Source organism: Oncorhynchus nerka, linkage group LG6 (genome assembly GCF_034236695.1).
Source record: "Oncorhynchus nerka isolate Pitt River linkage group LG6, Oner_Uvic_2.0, whole genome shotgun sequence".
Classification (NCBI taxonomy): Eukaryota; Metazoa; Chordata; class Actinopteri; order Salmoniformes; family Salmonidae; genus Oncorhynchus; species Oncorhynchus nerka.
This window is the reverse complement of record NC_088401.1, coordinates 88,574,313-88,596,266: the sequence shown is the minus strand read 5'-3', so window position 1 is coordinate 88,596,266 and position 21,954 is coordinate 88,574,313. Positions and strand designations below refer to the sequence as shown.

General features: G+C 46.3%; 1 protein-coding gene across 1 annotated transcript in view; it reads left to right on the top strand.

Annotated features, from left to right (window-relative positions):
* unc5a (unc-5 netrin receptor A) overlaps positions 1-21,954 on the top strand; it is a 468,131-nt gene that overhangs the window by 231,946 nt on the left and 214,231 nt on the right. Inside the window, exon 6 of the mRNA XM_065019100.1 lies at positions 19,355-19,522. Within this exon, the coding sequence (XP_064875172.1) occupies positions 19,355-19,522 (168 nt within the window). The remainder of the gene's footprint in view (positions 1-19,354; positions 19,523-21,954) is intronic.

Below are 21,954 nucleotides of genomic sequence, written 5' to 3'. Positions count from 1 at the left end.
AGGGCACACAGGAGCAGGGCACACAGGAGCAGGGCACGCTAGAGCAGGGCACGCAGGAGCAGGGCACACAGGAGCAGGGCACGCAGGAGCAGGGCACACAGGAGCAGGGCACACAGGAGCAGGGCACACAGGCGCAGGGCATGCAGGAGCAGGGCACACAGGAGCCGGGCACACAGGAGCAGGGCACGCAGGAGCAGGGCACACAGGAGCAGGGCACACAGGAGCAGGGCACGTAGGAGCAGGGCACACAGGAGCAGGGCACACAGGAGCAGGGAACACAGGAGCAGGGCACACAGGAGCAGGGCACACAGGAGCAGGGCACGCAGGAGCAGGGCACACAGGAGCAGGGCACGCAGGAGCAGGGCATGCAGGAGCAGGGCACACAGGAGCAGGGCACACAGGAGCAGGGAACACAGGAGTGTTATAGGAGGTGAGCACGCCCCCATTCACATCGACAGGGGCTGTTGGTTGGATCATGTCGTGAAGAGGGCACGACAACGCCTCTTCCCTCCTTCGGGAGGCTGAAAAGTTTAGGCACGGGGCCCTCAGATCCTCAGAGATCTACAGCTGCACCATTGAGAGCATCTTGGCTGGCTGCGTCATCGCCTGGTATGGAAACTGTTTGGGAAGACGCTACAGAGGGTAATGCTTAAAGACCAGTACATCACTGGGGCTGTGCTTCCTGCCAACCAAGACCTGTATACCACGCGGTGTCAGAGGAAGGCCCGAAAGATTTGTCAAAGATTCCAGCCACGCAAGTCATAAGACTGTTCTCTCAGCATGGCTGGCGGTACAGATGCCGGCTGGCGGTACAGATGCACCAACAGGACCCTAAACAACTTCTACCCCCAAGTCATTAGACTGATAAATAGTTAGTTAAATAGTTACCCAGACGATCTGCACACTAACCAATTTTTGCACTCAGTTTTTTTGACTCATCACAAACGCTGCTGTTACAGTTTATTATCAATCACTTTATTCCCAACTACAGAATATGTACATATCTAACTCAATTATCTCATACCCGGCACATTGGTGCCCTGTGTATATAGCCTAGTTATCATTACTCAGTACTGGTACCCTGTGTATATAACCTAGTTATCATTACTCAGTACTGATACCCTGTGTATATAACCTAGTTATCATTACTCAGTACTGGTACCCTGTGTATATAACCTAGTTATCATTACTCAGTACTGGTATCCTGTGTATATAACCTAGTTATCATTACTCAGTACTGGTACCCTGTGTATATAACCTAGTTATAATTACTCAGTACTGGTACCCTGTGTATATAACCTAGTTAGCATTACTCAGTACTGGTACCCTGTGTATATAACCTAGTTATAATTACTCAGTACTGGTACCCTGTGTATATAACCTAGTTATCATTACTCAGTACTGGTACCCTGTGTATATAACCTAGTTATAATTACTCAGTACTGGTACCCTGTGTATATAACCTAGTTATAATTACTCAGTACTGGTACCCTGTGTATATAACCTAGTTAGCATTACTCAGTACTGGTACCCTGTGTATATAACCTAGTTATCATTACTCAGTACTGGTACCCTGTGTATATAACCTAGTTATCATTACTCAGTACTGGTACCCTGTGTATATAACCTAGTTATCATTACTCAGTACTGGTACCCTGTGTATATAACCTAGTTATCATTACTCAGTACTGGTACCCTGTGTATATAACCTAGTTACCATTACTCAGTACTGGTACCCTGTGTATATAACCTAGTTATCATTACTCAGTACTGGTACCCTGTGTATATAACCTAGTTATCATTACTCAGTACTGGTAACCTGTGTATATAACCTAGTTAGCATTACTCAGTACTGGTACCCTGTGTATATAACCTAGTTATCATTACTCAGTACTGGTACCCTGTGTATATAACCTAGTTATCATTACTCAGTACTGGGACCCTGTGTATATAACCTAGTTATCATTACTCAGTACTGGTCTGTGTATATAACCTAGTTATCATTACTCAGTACTGGTACCCTGTGTATATAACCTAGTTATCATTACTCAGTACTGGTCTGTGTATATAACCTAGTTATCATTACTCAGTGCTGGTCTGTGTATATAGCCTAGTTATCATTACTCAGTACTGGTACCCTGTGTATATAACCTAGTTAGCATTACTCAGTACTGGTACCCTGTGTATATAACCTAGTTATCATTACTCAGTACTGGTACCCTGTGTATATAACCTACTTATAATTACTTAGTACTGGTACCCTGTGTATATAACCTAGTTATCATTACTCAGTACTGGTACCCTGTGTATATAACCTAGTTATCATTACTCAGTACTGGTACCCTGTGTATATAACCTAGTTATCATTACTCAGTACTGGTACCCTGTGTATATAACCTAGTTATCATTACTCAGTACTGGTACCCTGTGTATATAACCTAGTTATCATTACTCAGTACTGGTCTGTGTATATAACCTAGTTATCATTACTCAGTACTGGTACCCTGTGTATATAACCTAGTTATCATTACTCAGTACTGGTACCCTGTGTATATAGCCTAGTTATCATTACTCAGTACTGGTACCCTGTGTATATAACCTAGTTATCATTACTCAGTACTGGTACCCTGTGTATATAACCTAGTTAGCATTACTCAGTACTGGTACCCTGTGTATATAACCTAGTTATAATTACTCAGTACTGGTACCCTCTGTATATAACCTAGTTATCATTACTCAGTACTGGTACCCTGTGTATATAACCTAGTTAGCATTACTCAGTACTGGTACCCTGTGTATATAACCTAGTTATCATTACTCGGTACTGGTACCCTGTGTATATAACCTAGTTATCATTACTCGGTACTGGTACCCTGTGTATATAACCTAGTTATCATTACTCAGTACTGGTACCCTGTGTATATAACCTAGTTATCATTACTCAGTGCTGGTCTGTGTATATAACCTAGTTATCATTACTCAGTACTGGCACCCTGTGTATATAACCTAGTTATCATTACTCAGTACTGGTACCCTGTGTATATAGCCTAGTTATAATTACTCAGTACTGGTACCCTGTGTATATAACCTAGTTATCATTACTCAGTACTGGTACCCTGTGTATATAACCTAGTTAGCATTACTCAGTACTGGTACCCTGTGTATATAACCTAGTTATAATTACTCAGTACTGGTACCCTCTGTATATAACCTAGTTATCATTACTCAGTACTGGTACCCTGTGTATATAACCTAGTTATAATTACTCAGTACTGGTACCCTCTGTATATAACCTAGTTATCATTACTCAGTACTGGTACCCTGTGTATATAACCTAGTTAGCATTACTCAGTACTGGTACCCTGTGTATATAACCTAGTTATCATTACTCAGTGCTGGTCTGTGTATATAACCTAGTTATCATTACTCAGTACTGGTACCCTGTGTATATAACCTAGTTATCATTACTCAGTACTGGTACCCTGTGTATATAGCCTAGTTATCATTACTCAGTACTGGTACCCTGTGTATATAACCTAGTTATCATTACTCAGTACTGGTACCCTGTGTATATAACCTAGTTAGCATTACTCAGTACTGGTACCCTGTGTATATAACCTAGTTATAATTACTCAGTACTGGTACCCTCTGTATATAACCTAGTTATCATTACTCAGTACTGGTACCCTGTGTATATAACCTAGTTAGCATTACTCAGTACTGGTACCCTGTGTATATAACCTAGTTATCATTACTCGGTACTGGTACCCTGTGTATATAACCTAGTTATCATTACTCGGTACTGGTACCCTGTGTATACAGACTAGTTATCGTTTGATTTGGTCTGTTTTGACACAGAGGCTCACACACACAGGAACATACACTTAGGCATTGTTAGGGATAATTCACAAGTTAGAGTCGTTGCAATAGTCAGTTCCAGTCTGATCAGAATAAGAAGAACGATGTCGTGTCTTTCAAGTGTGAAAATGTGATGTTAAATTACATGGTGTTGTAGCCTACAGTCAAAACACTTCACATCCATCAACTACACGTTATCACACTGCCTGTTATGCCAAAGAGACCAAAATACTATCACATGAGGTGAGGCTGGAGAGACCAAGCAGGGGAGTCAAACATTTAATAAAGAACGGACGATCTGGCTGAGGTCCGACGTGGGTTGGGCAACATTCGAGCCAACCGGGACAAGGAAACCTGTCGATCTAGCTAGGGCGTGGAAGAACGGCGATCTGGCTGAGGTCCGACGTGGGTTGGGCAACATTCGAGCCAACCGGGACAAGGAAACCTCTCGATCCAGCTAGGGCGTGGAAGAACGACGAGCTGGCTAGGCACCTCCGGTTACATCGGTGGCGACCCAGAGCCGATGTCACCATACCAACCAGAACGCCAGTACGCCCCGATGCTTCGTGTGATTGGCTGATGCATTCTGTCACATGAGTTGAGGCTGGAGAGACGAAGCAGGTACGGGGGAGTCAAACATTTAATGAAGAACGGAGATGGAATGAGACAGGAACAGCGTCAGACAAACTGATAATACAGACAAAAAACAATCAATGCATCAGCAGGAAACAGAGCAGGGAACCTGACTTGTATATGGTAAACAGAAACGCATGATGAGTCTAGGTGAGTCTAGGTGAGTCTAGAGTCTAGAGTCTAGGTGAGTCTAGGTGAGTCTAGGTGAGTCTAGGTGAGCCTAGGTGAGTCTAGGTGAGTCTAGGTGAGTCTAGAGTAGGTGAGTCTAGGTGAGTCTAGGTGAGTCTAGGTGAGTCTAGGTGAGTCTAGGTGAGCCTAGGTGAGTCTAGGTGAGTCTAGAGTCTAGGTGAGTCTAGGTGAGCCTAGGTGAGTCTAGGTGAGTCTAGGTGAGTCTAGGTGAGCCTAGGTGAGTCTAGGTGAGTCTAGGTGAGTCTAGGTGAGCCTAGGTGAGTCTAGGTGAGTCTAGGTGAGCCTAGGTGAGTCTAGGTGAGTCTAGGTGAGTCTAGGTGAGCCTAGGTGAGTCCAATATCGCTGAGGGGCGTGACGAGGGAAGGCAGGTGTGCGTAATTGATGGCAGGAGTGCGTGATGCAGGGCAGCCTGGCGCCTTCAAGCGCTGGGGGAGCGGACGTGACAAATACTTTAATCACCACACTACTCTCACTGCTCGGTCCTTTCAAGTGGATTGGCATTTTCAAGCAATTATACATTATTTAGAATCAGATCGAAACTCCTTTTAGAGTTTAGTTTAGTAAGAATGTTTGAGTTCAAAACGTTCAGGTCAGTTTTTTCCTGTTCATCTTAGACGTAAAACGTTGGATCTTTCTTTCTGTGTCTTTTGTCCAGCTTGTAGAGGACAATGACATTTAGCTGCAAATATGAAGAAGTTTCACCTTTTGGATCTATTGCTTTACGACATGGTTGTGTTAGACGATTGCTTTACGACATGGTTGTGTTAGACGATTGCTTTACGACATGGTTGTGTTAGACAATCGCTTTACGACATGGTTGTGTTAGACAATTGCTTTACGACATGGTTGTGTTAGACAATTGCTTTACGACATGGTTGTGTTAGACGATTGCTTTACGACATGGTTGTGTTAGACAATTGCTTTACGACATGGTTGTGTTAGACAAGTGCTTTACGACATGGTTGTGTTAGAGGAGAGTATTTAGATAGACAGGGATCCTCGTTGAAGTCTTTGGTTCCTTAAAACGTAATGAGGAGCTTGAATAACAATAATAAACCATAAACAATAAATAACTATAACAATAATATATGACAACATCATCTACTGGAGGGAAACAACATCATCTAATGGAGAGAAACAACATCATCTACTGGAGAGAAACAACATCATCTAATGGAGAGAAACAACATCATCTAATGGAGAGAAACAACATCATCTACTGGAGAGAAACAACATCATCTAATGGAGAGAAACAACATCATCTACTGGAGAGAAACAACATCATCTAATGGAGAGAAACAACATCATCTAATGGAGGGAAACAACATCATCTACTGGAGAGAAACAACATCATCTACTGGAGAGAAACAACATCATCTAATGGAGAGAAACAACATCATCTACTGGAGAGAAACAACATCATCTACTGGAGAGAAACAACATCATCTACTGGAGGGAAACAACATCATCTACTGGAGAGAAACAACATCATCTAATGGAGGGAAACAACATCATCTACTGGAGAGAAACAACATCATCTAATGGAGAGAAACAACATCATCTACTGGAGAGAAACAACATCATCTACTGGAGGGAAACAACATCATCTAATGGAGGGAAACAACATCATCTAATGGAGAGAAACAACATCATCTAATGGAGGGAAACAACATCATCTACTGGAGAGAAACAACATCATCTACTGGAGAGAAACAACATCATCTAATGGAGGGAAACAACATCATCTACTGGAGAGAAACAACATCATCTAATGGAGGAAACAACATCATCTAATGGAGGAAACAACATCATCTAATGGAGAGAAACAACATCATCTAATGGAGAGAAACAACATCATCTAATGGAGGAAACAACATCATCTACTGGAGAGAAACAACATCATCTAATGGAGGGAAACAACATCATCTACTGGAGAGAAACAACATCATCTACTGGAGAGAAACAACATCATCTACTGGAGAGAAACAACATCATCTACTGGAGGAAACAACATCATCTAATGGAGGAAACAACATCATCTATGGAGAGAAACAACATCATCTATGGAGAGAAACAACATCATCTAATGGAGAGAAACAACATCATCTAATGGAGAGAAACAACATCATCTACTGGAGGAAACAACATCATCTATCATACTGGAGAGAAACAACATCATCTACTGGAGAGAAACAACATCATCTACTGGAGAGAAACAACATCATCTACTGGAGAGAAACAACATCATCTATGGAGGGAAACAACATCATCTAATGGAGGAAACAACATCATCTAATGGAGAGAAACAACATCATCTACTGGAGAGAAACAACATCATCTAATGGAGGGAAACAACATCATCTACTGGAGAGAAACAACATCATCTAATGGAGGGAAACAACATCATCTACTGGAGAGAAACAACATCATCTACTGGAGAGAAACAACATCATCTACTGGAGAGAAACAACATCATCTACTGGAGGGAAACAACATCATCTAATGGAGGGAAACAACATCATCTAATGGAGAGAAACAACATCATCTACTGGAGAGAAACAACATCATCTAATGGAGGGAAACAACATCATCTACTGGAGAGAAACAACATCATCTAATGGAGGGAAACAACATCATCTACTGGAGAGAAACAACATCATCTAATGGAGAGAAACAACATCATCTAATGGAGAGAAACAACATCATCTAATGGAGGGAAACAACATCATCTAATGGAGGGAAACAACATCATCTAATGGAGGGAAACAACATCATCTACTGGAGAGAAACAACATCATCTACTGGAGAGAAACAACATCATCTAATGGAGAGAAACAACATCATCTAATGGAGAGAAACAACATCATCTAATGGAGGGAAACAACATCATCTAATGGAGAGAAACAACATCATCTAATGGAGAGAAACAACATCATCTAATGGAGGGAAACAACATCATCTAATGGAGAGAAACAACATCATCTAATGGAGAGAAACAACATCATCTAATGGAGGGAAACAACATCATCTAATGGAGAGAAACAACATCATCTAATGAAGAGAAACAACATCATCTAATGGAGGGAAACAACATCATCTAATGGAGGGAAACAACATCATCTAATGGAGAGAAACAACATCATCTAATGGAGGGAAACAACATCATCTAATGGAGAGAAACAACATCATCTAATGGAGAGAAACAACATCATCTAATGGAGGAAACAACATCATCTAATGGAGGAAACAACATCATCTAATGGAGAGAAACAACATCATCTAATGGAGAGAAACAACATCATCTAATGGAGAGAAACAACATCATCTAATGGAGAGAAACAACATCATCTAATGGAGGAAACAACATCATCTAATGGAGGAAACAACATCATCTACTGGAGAGAAACAACATCATCTAATGGAGGGAAACAACATCATCTAATGGAGAGAAACAACATCATCTAATGGAGAGAAACAACATCATCTAATGGAGAGAAACAACATCATCTAATGGAGAGAAACAACATCATCTACTGGAGGGAAACAACATCATCTACTGGAGAGAAACAACATCATCTAATGGAGGGAAACAACATCATCTAATGGAGGGAAACAACATCATCTACTGGAGGGAAACAACATCATCTAATGGAGAGAAACAACATCATCTACTGGAGGGAAACAACATCATCTAATGGAGGGAAACAACATCATCTACTGGAGGGAAACAACATCATCTAATGGAGAGAAACAACATCATCTAATGGAGGGAAACAACATCATCTAATGGAGAGAAACAACATCATCTAATGGAGGGAAACAACATCATCTAATGGAGGGAAACAACATCATCTAATGGAGGGAAACAACATCATCTAATGGAGGGAAACAACATCATCTAATGGAGGGAAACAACATCATCTAATGGAGGGAAACAACATCATCTAATGGAGGGAAACAACATCATCTAATGGAGAGAAACAACATCATCTAATGGAGAGAAACAACATCATCTAATGGAGAGAAACAACATCATCTAATGCAGAGAAACAACCTCTACTGGCTGTGCCAGGTGGAGAGGAACCAGGCTCCGAGGGGTGGCCAGTCCTCTTCTGGCTGTGCCAGGTAGAGAGGAACCAGGCTCTGAGGGGTGGCCAGTCCTCTTCTGGCTGTGCCAGGTAGAGAGGAACCAGGCTCCGAGGGGTGGCCAGTCCTCTTCTGGCTGTGCCAGGTGGAGAGGAACCAGGCTCCGAGGGGTGGCCAGTCCTCTTCTGGCTGTGCCAGGTAGAGAGGAACCAGGCTCTGAGGGGTGGCCAGTCCTCTTCTGGCTGTGCCAGGTAGAGAGGAACCAGGCTCTGAGGGGTGGCCAGTCCTCTTCTGGCTGTGCCAGGTGGAGAGGAACCAGGCTCCGAGGGGTGGCCAGTCCTCTTCTGGCTGTGCCAGGTAGAGAGGAACCAGGCTCTGAGGGGTGGCCAGTCCTCTTCTGGCTGTGCCAGGTAGAGAGGAACCAGGCTCCGAGGGTGGCCAGTCCTCTTCTGGCTGTGCCAGGTGGAGAGGAACCAGGCTCCGAGGGTGGCCAGTCCTCTTCTGGCTGTGCCAGGTAGAGAGGAACCAGGCTCTGAGGGGTGGCCAGTCCTCTTCTGGCTGTGCCAGGTAGAGAGGAACCAGGCTCCGAGGGGTGGCCAGTCCTCTTCTGGCTGTGCCAGGTGGAGAGGAACCAGGCTCCGAGGGGTGGCCAGTCCTCTTCTGGCTGTGCCAGGTAGAGAGGAACCAGGCTCTGAGGGGTGGCCAGTCCTCTTCTGGCTGTGCCAGGTAGAGAGGAACCAGGCTCTGAGGGGTGGCCAGTCCTCTTCTGGCTGTGCCAGGTAGAGAGGAACCAGGCTCTGAGGGGTGGCCAGTCCTCTTCTGGCTGTGCCAGGTGGAGAGGAACCAGGCTCCGAGGGGTGGCCAGTCCTCTTCTGGCTGTGCCAGGTAGAGAGGAACCAGGCTCTGAGGGGTGGCCAGTCCTCTTCTGGCTGTGCCAGGTAGAGAGGAACCAGGCTCTGAGGGGTGGCCAGTCCTCTTCTGGCTGTGCCAGGTAGAGAGGAACCAGGCTCTGAGGGGTGGCCAGTCCTCTTCTGGCTGTGCCAGGTAGAGAGGAACCAGGCTCCGAGGGGTGGCCAGTCCTCTTCTGGCTGTGCCAGGTAGAGAGGAACCAGGCTCTGAGGGGTGGCCAGTCCTCTTCTGGCTGTGCCAGGTAGAGAGGAACCAGGCTCTGAGGGGTGGCCAGTCCTCTTCTGGCTGTGCCGGGTAGAGAGGAACCAGGCTCTGAGGGGTGGCCAGTCCTCTTCTGGCTGTGCCGGGTAGAGAGGAACCAGGCTCTGAGGGGTGGCCAGTCCTCTACTGGCTGTGCCGGGTAGAGAGGAACCAGGCTCTGAGGGGTGGCCAGTCCTCTTCTGGCTGTGCCGGGTAGAGAGGAACCAGGCTATGAGGGGTGGACAGTCCTCTTCTGGCTGTGCCAGGTTGAGAGGAACCAGGCTCTGAGGGGTGGCCAGTCCTCTTCTGGCTGTGCCGGGTAGAGAGGAACCAGGCTCTGAGGGGTGGCCAGTCCTCTACTGGCTGTGCCAGGTAGAGAGGAACCAGGCTCTGAGGGGTGGCCAGTCCTGTACTGGCTGTGCTGGGTAGAGAGGAACCAGGCTCTGGGGGGTGGCCAGTCCTCTACTGGCTGTGCCAGGTTGAGATTATAAAAGTACATGGTCATTAAGGCCAGATTGGTCTTCAACGATTATTCTTCAAAACGTTCATAGGTGACCAGCAGGGTCAAATAATAATAATCACAGTGGTTGTAGAGGGTGCAACAGGTCAGCACCTCAGGAGTAAATGTCAGTTGGCTTTTCATAGCCGATCATTCAGAGTTTGAGACAGCAGGTGCGGTAGAGAGAGAGAGAGAGAGAGTCGAAAACAGCAGGTCCAGAACAGGTAGTTCTTCTGGCCTTCATCAGAGCTTTTAAACTAAATACTAAAACAGATATTTTGATTTGTTTTGAATGTGTAGGCAACGGGGATCGTGTTGATGTATTGACGTCGTGCAAACCAGGCATTTTTGAACATATGTATTGGTTTAGTTTTATAGGCTACCTATTGAATTATTTACGTTATGGATCGAGTCTTAGCAGTCAGTCTGATCTCCGTTCCCAATGATCAGTGGTTTAGTTTATTATTGTTACGACGGTTCTATGCGACGCACCCAAAACACTGTGGACAGCCATTTTGTTTTTTTAACATTTGTGGACAGCCATTTTGTTTTTTTAACATTTGTGGACAGGCATTTTGTTTTTTTAACATTTGTGGACAGCCATTTTGTTTTTTTAACATTTGTGGACAGGCATTTTGTTTTTTTAACATTTGTGGACAGTCATTTTGTTTTTTTAACATTTGTGGACAGCCATTTTGTTTTTTTAACATTTGTGGACAGGCATTTTGTTTTTTTAACATTTGTGGACAGCCATTTTGTTTTTTTAACATTTGTGGACAGTCATTTTGTTTTTTTAACATTTGTGGACAGGCATTTTGTTTTTTTAACATTTGTGGACAGCCATTTTGTTTTTTTAACATTTGTGGACAGACATTTTGTTTTTTTAACATTTGTGGACAGCCATTTTGTTTTTTTGACATTTGTGGACAGCCATTTTTGTTTTTTTAACATTTGAAAAGTTTCAAATGTGTGTACTAGGTTATAAAGTATGTTGACATTTAACCAAATTATCTGTTTGTATGTTCAGTCCTTTTAAAATAGGATAGATGGACTATATGGACTACAGTATAGGTGGAATGTGATAGTCTGACTACAACCAGCCTGAGCAGGCCTATTCTAGTCAGAGTTTAGAGAAATTAATCATATTGGAAATGAGCTATTATCAGGCTGGTTTATGTGATGTACGTCTGTTGAATTTGGACAAAAGCCATCCGCCCTCGGCCCCACCCCACCTACTCAGCCAGTCAGTAGCCGCTAATGTGTTGTGGCATACTGCATACCTTTTACTAAACGGTACGTGCTAAATGGTATGCAACGATGAGTACATAGTATGCAGTTTAAGTGTGTAGTATTTGGATATTTGGACACGGCCAGTGTCTAGTTTGAGAAAGTGAATGATAGTTACAGTACCTATATATTCACAGCTACAGAGTGCAGCACAGCTACAGTACATACCACAGCTACAGAGCGCAGCACAGCTACAGTACATACCACAGCTACAGTACATACCACAGCTACAGAGCGCAGCACAGCTACAGTACATACCACAGCTACAGTACATACCACAGCTACAGAGCGCAGCACAGCTACAGTACATACCACAGCTACAGTACATACCACAGCTACAGAGCGCAGCACAGCTACAGTACATACCACAGCTACAGAGCGCAGCACAGCTACAGTACATACCGCAGCTACAGAGCCTAGCACAGCTATAGTACATACCACAGCTACAGAGCGCAGCACAGCTACAGTACATACCACAGCTACAGAGCGCAGCACAGCTACAGTACATACCACAGCTACAGAGTGCAGCACAGCTACAGTACATACCACAGCTACAGAGCGCAGCACAGCTACAGTAGCACAGCTACAGTACATACCACAGCTACAGAGCAAGGCACAGCTATAGTGCATACCACAGCTACAGAGCAAGGCACAGCTACAGTACATACCACAGCTACAGAGTGAGGCACAGCTACAGTACATACCACAGCTACAGAGTGCAGCACAGCTACAGTACATACCACAGCTACAGAGCGCAGCACAGCTACAGTACATACCACAGCTACAGTACATACCACAGCTACAGAGCGCAGCACAGCTACAGTACATACCACAGCAGCTACAGAGCCTAGCACAGCTATAGTACATACCACAGCTACAGAGCGCAGCACAGCTACAGTACATACCACAGCTACAGAGCGCAGCACAGCTACAGTACATACCACAGCTACAGAGTGCAGCACAGCTACAGTACATACCACAGCTACAGAGTGCAGCACAGCTACAGTACATACCACAGCTACAAGCGCAGCACAACTACAGTACATACCACAGCTACAGAGCAAGGCACAGCTATAGTGCATACCACAGCTACAGAGCAAGGCACAGCTACAGTACATACCACAGCTACAGAGTGAGGCACAGCTACAGTACATACCACAGCTACAGAGTGCAGCACAGCTACAGTACATACCACAGCTACAGAGTGCAGCACAGCTACAGTACATACCACAGCTACAGTACATACCACAGCTACAGAGTGCAGCACAGCTACAGTACATACCACAGCTACAGTACATACCACAGCTACAGAGCGCAGCACAGCTACAGTACATACCGCAGCTACAGAGTGCAGCACAGCTACAGTACATACCACAGCTACAGTACATACCACAGCTACAGAGTGCAGCACAACTACAGTACATACCGCAGCTACAGAGCCTAGCACAGCTATAGTACATACCACAGCTACAGTACATACCACAGCTACAGAGTGCAGCACAGCTACAGTACATACCACAGCTACAGTACATACCACATCTACAGAGTGCAGCACAGCTACAGTACATACCACAGCTACAGTACATACCACAGCTACAGAGTGCAGCACAGCTACAGTACATACCACAGCTACAGTACATACCACAGCTACAGAGTGCAGCACAGCTACAGTACATACCACAGCTACAGTACATACCACAGCTACAGTACATACCACATCTACAGAGTGCAGCACAGGAGCAGGTGTGTATTTGTCTTTCTACAGTCGTTTCTTAAACATGGAAACAAGGTCAAGAGCAGCAGGGTGTCACGTTCTTTGATATCCCCCCCATCAACATTAGCAGAGTGTCACGTTCTTTCCTGTCCCCCGCGGTGGCCACTTTATTCCCAGCCCAGGGTGAAGGGTAGCCCACCCGCTGGCACACCTGTCGTTGGCACACCTGTCGTTGACTCTAGCCAGGATGCAGCCTGGATGGTAAATGGTATCATCATAAAACAATATACATTTTGATCGTACAAAGGACAAACCATACCTTAAATTGAGGAGATCTTTACATTTTTCAGTTAAAAGTGCCTGCACCTGCTGTCCTTTCAAATTCAAGTCCATGTGTTTCAGTTGGGCAGTTAAGTTCCTCAATGAACCCCCCAACAACTAAGGAGGTTCCTCAATGAACCTACCCCCCAACAACTAAGTAGGTTCCTCAATGAACCCCCCCCCCCAAACAACTAAGTCATGTCCAAGTGCTTCAGTTGGGCAGTTAGGTGTCACAATGAACCCCCACACCCTATAGGGTTCTTGGAAGAACCTTTTGTGGGTCGTTTCCAGTGCCAAGAACCCTAAGGTTCTTCAAAGAACCCTTGTTGAACTCCTAATTTTTTGTGTGTAGTGCACTACTTTTGACCAGAGCCTGTCAAGGGATAAATCCTAGCCAACCACTGTTACCTTGTCATTGACTGTAGCCAGAGATAAAGCCTAGCCAACCACTGTTACCTTGTCATTGACTGTAGCCAGAGATAAAGCCTAGCCAACCACTGTTACCTTGTCATTGACTGTAGCCAGAGATAAAGCCTAGCCAACCAATGTTACCTTGTCATTGACTGTAGCCGGGGATAAAGCCTAGCCAACCACTGTTATGTCATTGACTGTAGCCAGAGATAAAGCCTAGCCAACCACTGTTACCTTGTCATTGACTGTAGCCGGGGATAAGGCCTAGCCAACCACTGTTAACTTGTCATTGAAGGTAGCCAGAAATAAAGCCTAGCCAACCACTGTTACCTTGTCATTGACTGTAGCCAGAGATAAAGCCTAGCCAACCACTGTTACCTTGTCATTGACTGTAGCCAGAGATAAAGCCTAGCCAACCACTGTTACCTTGTCATTGACTGTAGCCAGAGATAAAGCCTAGCCAACCACTGTTACCTTGTCATTGACTGTAGCCAGAGATAAAGCCTAGCCAACCACTGTTACCTTGTCATTGACTGTAGCCAGAGATAAAGCCTAGCCAACCACTGCTAGCCAACCACTGTTACCTTGTCATTGTCAAAATACAGTAGTCACAGGCCAGCAGACAGCATCACATCTACAGTAAAATACAGTAGTCACAGGCCAGCAGACAGCATCACACCTACAGTAAAATACAGTAGTCACAGGCCAGCAGACAACATCACACCTACAGTAAAATACACTAGTCACAGGCCAGCAGACAACATCACACCTACAGTAAAATACAGTAGTCACAGGCCAGCAGACAACATCACATCTACAGTAAAATACAGTAGTCACAGGCCAGCAGACAACATCACACCTTCAGTAAAATACAGTAGTCACAGGCCAGCAGACAAGATCCCACCTACAGTAACATACAGTAGTCACAGGCCAGCAGACAGCATCACACCTACAGTAAAATACAGTAGTCACAGGCCAGCAGACAACATCACACCTACAGTAAAATACAGTAGTCACAGGCCAGCAGACAACATCACACCTACAGTAAAATACTGTAGTCACAGGCCAGCTGACAACATAACACCTACAGTAAAATACAGTAGTTACATGCCAGCAGACAGCATCACACCTACAGTAAAATACAGTAGTCACAGGCCAGCAGACAAGATCCCACCTACAGTAAAATACAGTAGTCACAGGCCAGCAGACAGCATCACACCTACAGTAAAATACAGTAGTCACAGGCCAGCAGACAGCATCACACCTACAGTAAAATACAGTAGTCACAGGCCAGCAGACAACATCACACCTACAGTAAAATACAGTAGTCACAGGTCAGCAGACAGCATCACACCTACAGTAAAATACAGTAGTCACAGGCCAGCAGACAACATCACACCTACAGTAAAATACAGTAGTCACAGGCCAGCAGACAGCATCACACCTACAGTAAAATACAGTAGTCACAGGCCAGCAGACAAGATCCCACCTACAGTAAAATACAGTAGTCACAGGCCAGCAGACAGCATCACACCTACAGTAAAATACAGTAGTCACAGGCCAGCAGACAACATCACACCTACAGTAAAATACAGTAGTCACAGGCCAGCAGACAGCATCACACCTACAGTAAAATACAGTAGTCACAGGCCAGCAGACAACATCACACCTACAGTAAAATACAGTAGTCACAGGTCAGCAGACAGCATCACACCTACAGTAAAATACAGTAGTCACAGGCCAGCAGACAACATCACACCTACAGTAAAATACAGTAGTCACAGGCCAGCAGACAGCATCACACCTACAGTAAAATACAGTAGTCACAGGCCAGCAGACAATATCACACCTACAGTAAAATACAGTAGTCACAGGCCAGGAGACAGCATCACACCTACAGTAAAATACAGTAGTCACAGGCCAGCAGACAAGATCCCACCTACAGTAAAATACAGGAGTCACAGGCCAGCAGACAGCATCACACCTACAGTAAAATACAGTAGTCACAGGCCAGCAGACAACATCACACCTACAGTAAAATACAGTAGTCACAGGCCAGCAGACAAGATCCCACCTACAGTAAAATACAGTAGTCACAGGCCAGCAGACAGCATCACACCTACAGTAAAATACAGTAGTCACAGGCCAGCAGACAACATCACACCTACAGTAAAATACAGTAGTCACAGGCCAGCAGACAGCATCACACCTACAGTAAAATACAGTAGTCACAGGCCAGCAGACAACATCACACCTACAGTAAAATACAGTAGACACAGACCAGCAGACAAGATCCCACCTACAGTAAAATACAGTAGTCACAGGCCAGCAGACAACATCACACCTACAGTAAAATACAGTAGTCACAGGCCAGGAGACATCATCACACCTACAGTAAAATACAGTAGTCACAGGCCAGCAGACAACATCACACCTACAGTAAAATACAGTAGTCACAGGCCAGCAGACAGCATCACACCTACAGTAAAATACAGTAGTCACAGGCCAGCAGACAACATCACACCTACAGTAAAATACAGTAGTCACAGGTCAGCAGACAGCATCACACCTACAGTAAAATACAGTAGTCACAGGCCAGCAGACAACATCACACCTACAGTAAAATACAGTAGTCACAGGCCAGCAGACAGCATCACACCTACAGTAAAATACAGTAGTCACAGGCCAGCAGACAATATCACACCTACAGTAAAATACAGTAGTCACAGGCCAGGAGACAGCATCACACCTACAGTAAAATACAGTAGTCACAGGCCAGCAGACAAGATCCCACCTACAGTAAAATACAGTAGTCACAGGCCAGCAGACAGCATCACACCTACAGTAAAATACAGTAGTCACAGGCCAGCAGACAGCATCACACCTACAGTAAAATACAGTAGTCACAGGCCAGCAGACAACATCACACCTACAGTAAAATACAGTAGTCACAGGCCAGCAGACAACATCACACCTTCAGTAAAATACAGTAGTCACAGGCCAGCAGACAAGATCCCACCTACAGTAACATACAGTAGTCACAGGCCAGCAGACAGCATCACACCTACAGTAAAATACAGTAGTCACAGGCCAGCAGACAACATCACACCTACAGTAAAATACAGTAGTCACAGGCCAGCAGACAACATCACACCTACAGTAAAATACAGTAGTCACAGGCCAGCAGACAGCATCACACCTACAGTAAAATACAGTAGTCACAGGACAGCAGACAAGATCCCACCTACAGTAAAATACAGTAGTCACAGGCCAGCAGACAACATCACACCTTCAGTAAAATACAGTAGTCACAGGCCAGCAGACAAGATCCCACCTACAGTAAAATACAGTAGTCACAGGCCAGCAGACAACATCACACCTACAGTAAAATACAGTAGTCACAGGCCAGCAGACCGCATCACACCTACAGTAAAATACAGTAGTCACAGGCCAGCAGACAAGATCCCACCTACAGTAAAATACAGTAGTCACAGGCCAGCAGACAACATCACACCTACAGTAAAATACAGTAGTCACAGGCCAGCAGACAACATCACACCTACAGTAAAATACAGTAGTCACAGGCCAGCAGACAACATCACACCTACAGTAAAATACAGTAGACACAGACCAGCAGACAAGATCCCACCTACAGTAAAATACAGTAGTCACAGGCCAGCAGACAACATCACACCTACAGTAAAATACAGTAGTCACAGGCCAGGAGACAACATCACACCTACAGTAAAATACAGTAGTCACAGGCCAGGAGACAGCATCACACCTACAGTAAAATACAGTAGTCACAGGCCAGCAGACAACATCACACCTACAGTAAAATAGTGTAGTCACAGGCCAGCAGACAAGATCCCACCTACAGTAAAATACAGTAGTCACAGGCCAGCAGACAACATCACACCTACAGTAAAATAGTGTAGTCACAGGCCAGCAGACAAGATCCCACTTACAGTAAAATACAGTAGTCACAGGCCAGCAGACAGCATCACACCTACAGTAAAATACAATAGTCACAGGCCAGGAGACAGCATCACACCTACAGTAAAATACAGTAGTCACAGGCCAGCAGACAACATCACACCTACAGTAAAATACAGTAGTCACAGGCCAGCAGACAAGATCCCACCTACAGTAAAATACAGTAGTCACAGGCCAGCAGACAACATCACACCTACAGTAAAATACAGTAGTCACAGGCCAGCAGACAACATCACACCTACAGTAAAATACAGTAGTCACAGGCCAGCAGACAAGATCCCACCTACAGTAAAATACAGTAGTCACAGGCCAGCAGACAACATCACACCTACAGTAAAATACAGTAGTCACAGGCCAGCAGACAGCATCACACCTTCAGTACAGCAGTCAGACACAGGCCAGCAGACAGCATCACACCTTCAGTACAGCAGTCAGACACAGGCCAGCAGACAGCATTACACCTTCAGTACAGCAGTCAGACACAGGCCAGCAGACAGCATCACACCTTCAGTACAGCAGTCAGACACAGGCCAGCAGACAGCATTACACCTTCAGTACAGCAGTCAGACACAGGCCAGCAGACAGCATCACACCTTCAGTACAGCAGTCAGACACAGGCCAGCAGACAACATCACACCTTCAGGCCAGCAGTCAGACACAGGCCAGCAGACAGCATCACACCTTCAGTACAGCAGTCAGACACAGGCCAGCAGACAGCATCACACCTTCAGTACAGCAGTCAGACACAGGCCAGCAGACAGCATTACACCTTCAGTACAGCAGTCAGACACAGGCCAGCAGACAGCATCACACCTTCAGTACAGCAGTCAGACACAGGCCAGCAGACAGCATCACACCTTCAGTACAGCAGTCAGTCACAGGCCAGCAGACAGCATCACACCTACAGTAAAATACAGTAGTCACAGGCCAGCAGACAGCATTACACCTACAGTAAAATACAGTAGTCACAGTACAGCAGTCAGACCCACTAATATATATCTGTCCATAATACATATAATCAGTCTGTCCACCCATCCCTGGCTGATTTGTCGCTCCATCCCTCCCTCCTTCCATCCACTCCTTTCCTCGTCTCCTCTTTCCCTCTCTCACTCCCTCTTCCTCTCTTCCCTCCACCCTCCATCCCACCCCTCCCCTACCTTACCCCTTGACTTCCCTCCTCCTCTCCCTCCATCACTTCATCACGGTGACAGTGAACGGAGGTTGGTCTACCTGGACAACGTGGTCGGCGTGCAGCTCAGTTTGTGGGCGTGGCTGGCAGAGGAGGAGCCGCAGCTGCACCAATCCCACGCCGCTGAACGGGGGCTTGGCATGCGACGGACAGAATGTCCAGAAAAGCGCCTGCACCGCTACCTGCCCAGGTAACACCGCCCGCTCAACCGCTCCCAGGCCTTCAGCTAGGCTACTTCCTGTCCTGTGGCCCCGCCTCTGCTTGGCTGTGATTGGCTTAGCCAGTTTGGCTGCCTGTTGCTTTCTGTGGCAAAACTTTTTTTTGCACTTTAAAGACATCATTAGTTCATATTTTGTTTCAGATTGGCTGCCCTTTTTTGCCAGATTCTTTTAGGTGTCATTTTTTAATTGGGGAGCTGATTGGTTGGTTGGTTGGTCTGTCGGGTGGTTGGTTATTGGTCGGTTGGTTGATTGGTTGGTCGGTCGGTTGATTGTTTGGTTGGTTGGTTGGTTGGTTGGTCGGTTGGTCGGTCGGTTGGTTGGTCGGTTGGTTGGTCGGTCGGCTGGTTGGTTGGTCGGTCGGCTGGTCGGTTGGTTGGTTGGTTAGTTGTTTGGTTGGTTGGTTGGTTGGTTGGTCGGTTGGTTGGTTGGTCGGTTGGTTGGTCGGTTGGTTGGTTGGTCGGTTGGTTGGTTGGTTGGTCGGTAGGTCGGCTGGTTGGTCGGTTGTTGGTCTGTGTTCAGATAGAGTTGAGTAAAATGGTCAAATCTACCTCTGTGTCATCAGTCTCTACACATACCTCTTTCTCCTCCCTGCAGTCTGTGTAGTAGAAACCATGTCCCTGCTTGTATCCCAAATGGCACCCTATTCACTATTATAGCCCCTAGGGCTCTGGTCTTAAGTAGTGCACTATATAGGGAATAGGGCTCTGGTCTAAAGTAGTGTACTATATAGGGAATAGGGCCCTGGTCTATAGTAGTGCACTACATAGGGAATAGGGCTCTGGTCTAAAGTAGTGCACTATCTAGGGAATAGGGCTCTGGTCTAAAGTAGTGCACTATATAGGGAATAGGGCTCTGGTCTAAAGTAGTGCACTATATAGGGAATAGGGCCCTGGTCTAAAGTAGTGCACTATATAGGGAATAGAGCTCTGGTCTAAAGTAGTGCACTATATAGGGAATAGGGCCCTGGTCTAAAGTAGTGCACTAAATAAGGAGTAGGGTCCTGGTCTAAAGTAGTGCCCTATATAGGGAGTAGGGAGCCAGTTGGGGCTCAGTAATAATCGCTAGTCGTTGTGAAGTTACTGCATCTGTTATTGTTTGGTTCTATAGTCAGTAAATATTGGAAATAAAAAGGTGAATTATAGCAGACAGCACACCAGAGTTTACACACCAGAGTTTACACACCCGAGTTTACACACCAGAGTTTACACACCAGAGTTTACACACCCGAGTTTACACACCAGAGTTTACACACCAGAGTTTACACACCAGAGTTTACACACCAGAGTTTACACACCAGAGTTTACACACCCGAGTTTACACACCAGAGTTTACACACCCGAGTTTAGTCGTTGCGAAGTTACTGCATCTGTTATTGTTTGGTTCTATAGTCAGTAAATATTGGAAATAAAAAGGTGAATTATAGCAGACAGCACACCAGAGTTTACACACCAGAGTTTACACACCTGAGTTTACACACCAGAGTGGTGTGGAGGCAGAGTGGTGTGGAGGCAGAGTGGTGTGGAGGCAGAGGGGTGTGGAGGCAGAGTGGTGTGGAGGCAGAGCGGTGTGGAGGCAGAGCGGTGTGGAGGCAGAGCGGTGTGGAGGCAGAGCGGTGTGGAGGCAGAGGGGTGTGGAGGCAGAGAGGTGTGGAGGCAGAGTGGTGTGGAGGCAGAGTGGTGTGGAGGCAGAGTGGTGTGGAGACAGAGCGGCGTGGAGGCAGAGTGGTGTGGAGGCAGAGTGGTGTGGAGGCAGAGTGGTGTGGAGGCAGAGCGGTGTGGAGGCAGAGCGATGTGGAGGCAGAGTGGTGTGGAGGCAGAGCGGTGTGGAGGCAGTGGTGTGGAGGCAGAGGGGTGTGGAGGCAGAGGTGTGGAGGCAGAGTGGTGTGGAGGCAGAGTGGTGTGGAGGTAGAGGGGGTGTGGAGGCAGAGTGGCTTTGAGGCAGAGTGGTGTGGAGGCAGAGCGGTGTGGTTGCAGAGCGATGTGGAGGCAGAGAGGTGTGGAGGCAGAGTGGTGTGGAGGCAGAGTGGTGTGGAGGCAGATGGATGTGGAGGCAGAGTGGTGTGGAGGCAGAGGGGTGTGGAGGCAGAGCGATGTGGAGGCAGAGCGGCGTGGAGGCAGAGCGGTGTGGAGGCAGAGGGGTGTGGAGGCAGAGCGATGTGGAGGCAGAGCGGCGTGGAGGCAGAGCGGTGTGGAGGCAGAGTGGTGTGGAGGCAGAGTGGTGTGGAGGCAGAGTGGTGTGGAGACAGAGCGGCGTGGAGGCAGAGTGGTGTGGAGGCAGAGTGGTGTGGAGGCAGAGTGGTGTGGAGGCAGAGCGGTGTGGAGGCAGAGCGATGTGGAGGCAGAGTGGTGTGGAGGCAGAGCGGTGTGGAGGCAGTGGTGTGGAGGCAGAGGGGTGTGGAGGC